The 7,362-nt window shown below is 55.2% G+C and overlaps 1 protein-coding gene across 3 annotated transcripts; it reads right to left on the bottom strand.

The window, feature by feature from the left end:
- Nucleotides 1–298: 298 nt before the first annotated feature.
- Nucleotides 299–5,206, bottom strand: TMEM134 (transmembrane protein 134). 3 transcript variants are annotated; one of them, XM_003798316.3, is made up of 7 exons: nt 4,959–5,206; nt 4,038–4,102; nt 3,458–3,547; nt 3,231–3,307; nt 933–977; nt 699–752; nt 299–623 (listed from the first exon to the last, which is right to left on the bottom strand). In XM_003798316.3, exons 1-7 carry the CDS (start codon nt 5,130–5,132, stop codon nt 541–543), a joined length of 588 nt encoding a protein of 195 aa, XP_003798364.1. In that variant the 5' UTR covers nt 5,133–5,206; the 3' UTR covers nt 299–540. The 3 variants fall into 3 exon arrangements, with proteins under 3 accessions (XP_003798364.1, XP_023374117.1, XP_023374116.1); XM_023518349.1 differs by lacking the exon at nt 3,231–3,307; XM_023518348.1 differs by lacking the exon at nt 3,231–3,307 and having other exon boundaries at nt 4,027–4,102; nt 4,959–5,201.
- Between the last annotated feature and the right edge of the window lie 2,156 nt (nt 5,207–7,362).

The following is a 7,362-nucleotide window of genomic DNA, read 5'->3' as shown; positions in this document are numbered from 1 at the left end:
CCTCGGCTAGGGCCATCAGACAGAGACAAGGACAGACTCAGCCTAAGGGCTGAGTGAGACTGGGAAGGCTGTCCAGCCTCCTCCAGGCTCAAGGCACCACAGTCCCAGGCTTGGATCTGCTCCAAACACACCACATGACCTTGAGCAAATCTCAGAGCACTAGGACTTAATCGCCTAGGGTTCTGGAAGCCCTCCAGTCCCTGGTTCTGTCCTTTCCTCAGCCTTTGTGGGAGGGCGTCGGTCAGGTTGGTAGGCCTAGCCAGGGGTGATGTGACAGGAAGTCAGCAATTGTCTCTGCCAGAATTACCCTTTTATTAGCACAAAATAACATCAATCTAGCAGCCCCAGGGTCCTCGAATAAGTTAAGGCACAGAGTGAGGGAGGGGTGACATTCCCAGTGCCAGGCCTGCACGCCCCAAACTTCCTGAGCAACCACCCGACGGCTGGGCTTCTGAGGGTCCTGGAGGGCCTTCGCCCTTAAGATGACGGGAATGGAACGGGGCGGGGGTTTGAGGGGCACTCCTGTGGCCTCGGCGGCGCTTACTTCTCAAAGTAGGGCAGGTAGAAGAACTGGAAGCCCCGGTGGCCCTTGACAGCGCAGTAGATGAAGATCACGTGGTAGACTGTGTGGGGCGGGGCTTGTTAGCTCCGGGGCCCCGCCCCCACCCCCCCACCCCCAGCCTGGCACCTGCTCTCACCTCCCGGGACCAGCAACAGGAAGCCTGGCACGAAGAAGATGGCGCTGGAGACACCTGTGGCAGGAGGAGGGCTGGCTCAGGGAGTGGCGGGCCGCGAGTCCTTGCGGCCCTGCCAAGCCTCATTCTCAGCCGAATAAGGGGCCCTTCCCTGCGGGAGGTGGACAGGCCTGCCCAGCATCCATGGGCACAAGACAGAGGTGACCGCTGCCTGAGGGGGGATGAGGGGGTGCTCACCTGGAGAAGGGGTCACCTCCAGTCCCACGCCGACCAGGATCAGCACTGCGCACAGATGATGCCACAGGGGTGAGGACAGAAACAGAGGTGAGGGAGCAGGCTTACCACCCACCCAGCTCAGTCCTACGGAATGGTGTTCCCCACCTGAGTTAAAGGTCCTCTGGCCAAAGACCCTCCCCAGGAAGCTCACCAAGCACTATTTTAAGAGCAGGGCACTTGGCCGGCCCTGGGAAATGTCTGTGAAATGAGAGATTTTTCTTGCTCCTTAGTGTGGCCTTTCAGTCATTCAATAGACATTTATGGAACACCTGCTGAGTACCTAGTACTGAGAATTCCATGATGAAAGGCAGATAAGGTCCCTGACCTTCTGGCCCTTCTTTAGTGGACAGACCAAGAACCTGAAAGCTACAACTCAGGTGGCCAAGATGTAGGGTGGGGGGTAAGAAGGTAGTGTAGGTGCGTAGGGGAGTGGTCTGAATCAGCCTGGGGACCAGGGAGGGCTTCTTGGAGGTGGTACCATCTAAGCTGAGTGGCAGCAGTTAATGTTTATTGGCCACTTACTAGTTATTGTCAGGCACTGGGCTAAGTGCATTATGTGTAGTCTTATTTGTCACCTTGACCAAATGAGACAGGTGTTATCACCATACCCACTTCATCAAAGATGAAACTGAAGTACAGAGAAAGCAAGTAACTTGCCCACATGGCTGCAGGTGGAAGATGGGGGCTGTCTGACTCTAGAGGCTTTGCTATGGGCATTGTCCAGGCAAAGAGAGAGAGTTCCAGACATGGAACAGCACAGCTAGTATCTGGAGCCTGAAAGGAACATGGGGCTGTGTCAGAGTGTCCAACATTTGGCAGGACTAAAGAGGCAAGAAGCCAGGCTGGGGAAACTTGGTAGGGCCTGTAAGCCCCCAGGAAGGATGTGGGCTTTGGTAGAGCACAGTGAGCCCTGGGAAAAGTGGTGTGGTCAAAGCTGGGTCCACTTTTCAGACCCAGAGTCCTTGGTACCCAGTTAGAGAAGGGATGGAAGGTGGAGAGAGGATTTCGGGGTCTGAAAAAGGTGGGTAGTAGAGCCTGGGGACTTGAGAAGCCACCATGAACTGCTGTTGCTTTGTGCACTGCACAGAGCTCCTCAAAGAGGGCATGATGGGAGTGGAAACTCACTCCTTGTGGGCCCTGCCCTCTCAAGGGACATCCTTTTATAATTCTTCAAAGGCCCTTTCTGGACCTCTGGTGGCCCGCAGGTTTGGCAGTGTCATAGATGTGAGTTTAAATCACAGCTCATCTACTTCCCAGTCGCAATCTGAGCAGGTCACTTCACCTGCCTGAGCCTGTGTCCTTATTCTGAAACTGGATAGTGAAGATGCTTGCCCAGATGGCTTGTTGGGAGAATAAAATGAGAGGTCTGTGGCCAGTGCCACCAGGGTCTGCCATGCAGTGGTGGTGGGATGTGGCAGCTCCCTCCCTTGCACACAACTCCAGAGCTGGGGCTGGGCTTTTTGGCTGGGGGGCTTTGGCCTTCCTGGAGAAAGGAGGGAGGGGAATCAGGGGAGCAGCCATAGTTAGTCCCTCTTCATGTCCCCTCAGGACTCCTGGATCCTTTCTGGGGACTCTGCCTCCTCAGCCTCATATAATGAGGAGCCTGGGAGTCAGAAAATATCTTGTGAGATCTGCCTGCTCTGGGCCTCAGTTTCTCCATCAGAGCTATGGGGAAAGAAGTGGAGTGGGAAAGAAGTCCCTGTTAGCTCTCAACTCCAGAAAAGGGGAAGTGACAGGTGCCCTGTGGATCTAGGTTGGCAGGGATCTCAGCATCCCTGCCCATGGTGACAGGCATATATCCCTGACCCCTGCACAGAGATATGGACCCTGCCTCCAACCTGGCCTGAAGTAGACACAGAAGAAATGGTAACCCTTAGTATTCTGTCTCCTGCAGCGGTTCTCAACCTGTGGGTTTTGACCCACAGGAACTGTATTGAAGGGCCATGGCATTAGGAAGGTTGAGAACCACTGGATTAAATGGATTAAATCTTACCAAAAAACGGAAAAGATTGTGAAGCACTGAACCAGGTTCCATTTTCAGCTATGTGTTATTTTTTGGCTATGTGACCAGGGTGCCTGGGCCTGCCCCTCTCAAGGCCTCAGTTTCCTCACCTGTAAAATGAGCATGTGGCAACAGCGGCCAGCTGCCTCCTGAGGATGCTGAGAGGCTCAATGTGTCAAGGGGTGGGGAATGCAGAGCCTGCACAAGAGGAGAGCAGACCCTCCCCCGGGGTAAGCAGGGGGCCCTTGGGCACTCACCCAGCCCCAGCAGCAGGAGCAGGAAGGAAGCCAGCACTACCCGGCGGTTCTTCTGGATCAAAGGGTGCTGGGTCCAGCTGGGTGGCAGGAGAGCAGGGTGGGGTGAAAGAGGTAAAGTGGGGGCTGGAGGAGGCTGTGTGGGAGAGCCAGGGCTGCCTGTGCTGGGGCAGAGGCCTCAGGGGCAGCAGGTGGCTCAGAGGCTGGGGCTTGAGCATGGCCAGGCTCACCTGCAGCAGGTGTTGTATGAGCGCTGGGTGCTGCTGCTGATGGTGCTAAAGGACCACTGGGAGCTTCGGATGGAAGTTCGGCCAAGGTCCCTATAGGACAGTTGCCCAGTGAGGGGGAGGAGGGACAGAAGGGGGTCCCTTCAGGACAGGAGTCATGGTAAGGTGCAGGGACTAGTGCTGCCCCCTGCAGGATAGAGGAGGCTCTGAGAGGGAACTCGGGGCATGGATGAAGTGAAGGGCTGGGGATTTCTGCAGGACTACGGGTGGGGTAAGGGTGGGGATGAGCACTAGGGGTTACTGCAGGACAGGTGGCCTGTGGGAAGGTGGGGCCCAGACCAGGCTGGGGGTTTCTCCAGGATAAAGCCTGGTAGGGGTGAGCAAATGAGGCTGGTACTGGGGTAGGTGACCCTGCAGTATATGGACTTCTATGAAGGGAGTGGGGGTCAGGCTAGGAATCCTTATACGACAGACCATAAGATAGCTGAGGGAAGCAGGGTAGGGGATTCAATGGGGTCCCTGGAGACAGAAGCTAGAGGCACAGGGCTTGGGGAACAGGGGCGGGTCCCCACCTGGCCCTGACCTGGTGCTGACTCCCCCATCCAGGTCCGGAGAGGCCTGGGCTCCATCCTCGTCATTCTCCAGGTTCTGTTCCAGAACACAGGGCTCAGAGGGGTTACAGGGCTCAGGTACCCTCCCTCCCCTCCCAAGGAGATGAGAAAAGCAGGCCACACAGCTGCTCACCTGGCCCTTCACCCTCCCCGCAGAACGAGTTTGATGATTCACCGAAACTGAAACCCAGAAAAGAGGTGGGTGGATGCTGGGGGCTTTGGGGAGCAGGAGCCAGGAGGAGTTGGCTGAGGGCTCTAGCTTGGGTCCCAGGGCCAGGGATCTCCAAGATTGGAAGTCAGGGTGGAGCTCTCAGGATGTTTCAGTGGACTAGAATGGGGACTCTGGATTTGGAGTGCCAGGGAAGGGTAGGCCCAGGGTTCCCAGGTTTAGGGTACAGAAATCTGGTCTAAGTCTCCAAGAAAAGGATCCCAGGGTTGGTGGGGGTTTTCTAAGAGAATGGGGATTTCCGGTTCAGTGGGAGTCATGTGAGTGGGGGCTTCCAGCTCTAAGGGGAGAAGGAGGTCTGGACTTTCAGAGCAAAGACGGAGCAGGTTCCTGTTAGCTGGCTTGGGGCCGAGAGGTAGGCTCCTGCGTAAGGGGAATGCCTGGATTGAGATACCGAGGACCTCCCCAAAGCCAGGATGGGTGGGTTCTCTGGCTGGGGTTGAGGATGAGCTCCCGGGTCTGTGATCTCCAGTGCTGGCTGGGGACCAATATCAGAACTGAGAGGGTCTGGGCAGAGCTCTGGATCAGGGGTCAGGGGTCAGGTCGGGGGTGTTCTCTCCCGCTCCGCTTGGGTCCTCTAGACAGATTCTCCCAAACTGGGTTTTCCAGGCCCAGCCTGGGGTCCCGCCGGCCTGGGGCAGAGGGTGAGGTGGGCCGGGCCGTTCACCTGGTAGCGCAGCCGGGACTGCTTGTCCTCGTCAGGCACCTCGAACCGGGCCCGGCGTTCGAAGTGCAGCGGCCCAAAGCGGGCGACCCCGCTGGACTCGGGCCCGGGGCCCGCGTCCTCCAGGGACAGCTCGAAGGCGTCATCGATGCTGAACTGGGGCCGGGCGGCGCTCATGGCCCCCGCCCGCTCAGGCTCCCTGCACCGCCGCCATCTGCGCTTGCCAGCCCCGCGTTGCTGCGGCCCCGCCCCGCCCCGTCGCCTTGGGAGCCTGGCCGGCCCCTGCCTGGGTGGGCCAAGGCCCCGCCCCAGAGCAAAGGCCACGCCCCCGGCCACTCTCAGCAGCCCAGAGCTGCCGAGCGCCGAGCGAACTGGATGTGTGAGGGATGCCTCTTCCTGAAGGAGCGCGCCAGGCCCGTGGCGCCGCCCAGCGGCCGCCTGGGCGAGTGACGGCCGGCTCCACGCTCGGACGTGGACCTTAGGTCGGTTCCCGGCTTGGGGAAAGGGTCTGCCTAGCCCCAGCCGCCTGGGGGCATCCCGCCTTTTGCGTCCCAGCCCACTCCTCGGGTGGCAGGGAGACACCTGGGGACTTAATGTTTTCTCGCCTTGCTCACCACAGCCCTGCATGGAGTCTTCTCGCCATTTTGCCTATATGGAAACTGAGGCTTAGAGAGTTTATGCGGGTTCCACTCTTCCTCCAGTCCAGTCACCAAGCAGCAGCCAAAGCGATCTTTTTTTTTGGAGACAGAGCCTCAAGCTGTCCCCCTGGGTAGAGTGCTATGGCATCACAGCTCACAGCAACTTCCAACTCCTGGGCTCAAGCGAGTCTCCTGCCTCCGCCTCCCAAGTAGCTGGGACCACAGGCGCCCGCCACAACGCCCGGCTATTTTTTGGTTCCAGCCATTATTGTTGTTTGGCGGGCCCGGGCTAAATTTGAACCCGTCACCTTAGGTGTATGTGGCTGGCGCCTTAGCCGCTTGAGCCACAGGCGCCGAGCCTGAAACTCTTATTAAAAGTTTTTTTATTTGCAATATATTATGACATTCATTGAAAACTGAAACTTGGAGGTTGCTATGAGCTGTGATGCTATGGCACTCTACCCAGGGAGATAGTTTGAGGCTCTGTCTCAAAAAAAAAAAAAAAAAGAAAGAAAACTGAAACTCCATACTCATAAAAGAACAACTCTCCATTTTCCCTCCCCCAACCATCATTTTACGTCTGTTTCTGAATTTGACTATTATAGAGACCTCCTATAAGTGGACTCATAATCTTTGTCTTTTAATGACTGATATTTCACTTAGCATATTGTTTTTTGGGGTTTTTTTTTGAGACAGAGCCTCAAGCTGTCCCCCTGGGTACAGTGCCCTCGCATCACAGCTCACAGCAGCCTCCAACTCCTGGGCTCAAGCGAGTCTCCTGCCTCAGCCTCCCAAGTAGCTGGGACCACAGGTGCCCGCCACAACGCCCGGCTGTTTTTTGGTTGCAGCCATCGTTGTTGTTTTGGCGGGCCCGGGCAGGATTCGAACCTGCCACCTTAGGTGTATGTGGCTGGTGCCTTAGCCACTTGAGCCACAGGCGCTGAGCCACTTAGCATATTGTTGCATTTTATACACAATCGTGAATTCAATTAGCTTCATTTTTAAAAGAAGTTTTCATATCTATATTCATTAGTAAAACAACTGTATACTTTTCTTGCCTTGTGGTGTACTTCTCTGGTTTAAAAAAATTAAACTAACCTCATATTGATTGGCTTTCCCTCCTTTTCCATTTTCTGGGAAAATGTGTATAAGAAACAGAATATTTGTTGCTTCAAAACTGGATAAGAACTTGCTTGTAGATTTTATTAAAAGAAAAGAAAAAATATAGAATTTAGCATGTTTCCCATTCACTGCAGAGGTCCTGTCCTCTCTGAGGACTTTTTGTTGGAAAATCAATCCATATAAATATGTGAAACATTTAGCACCTGCATCACATGGGAAAGACAATAATCCTTCACAGTTACAGTGATGATGCGATGAAGATAGTACATAAGCCCCTAGACGCTCCGTTACCTAAACTTTGAGAGTGGGAGCTGAAGACTCTTAGAGCTGTTATTCACAGTCAGTTTGCAGAGGCGCACAGAAACGTTGTTTTAGCTCCCAGAGCACCTCATTTCTGACATTCATCTGTTCCCTAACATTGATTGGGCACCTACTATGTGCTAGGCACTCGGATCCAGCAGTGATGGCAGGCTCACCTCTCTTGAGGAGCTTACTGGCTACCACAAGGATACCTATGTCCTCCTTCTTTCCCTCCTGCCTCCTCTTTTTATATTTTTTTGAAAGAGAAAAATCCGGCTCGGCGCCTATAGCTCAACCGGCTAAGGCGCCAGCCACGTACACCTAAGGTGGCGGGTTCGAATCCCCAG

The sequence above is a fragment of the Otolemur garnettii genome, unplaced genomic scaffold (genome assembly GCF_000181295.1).
Source record: "Otolemur garnettii isolate 467f Iridium unplaced genomic scaffold, OtoGar3 scaffold00134, whole genome shotgun sequence".
NCBI classification, from domain to species: Eukaryota; Metazoa; Chordata; class Mammalia; order Primates; family Galagidae; genus Otolemur; species Otolemur garnettii.
This window is presented reverse-complemented; position numbering and strand designations above follow the sequence as displayed.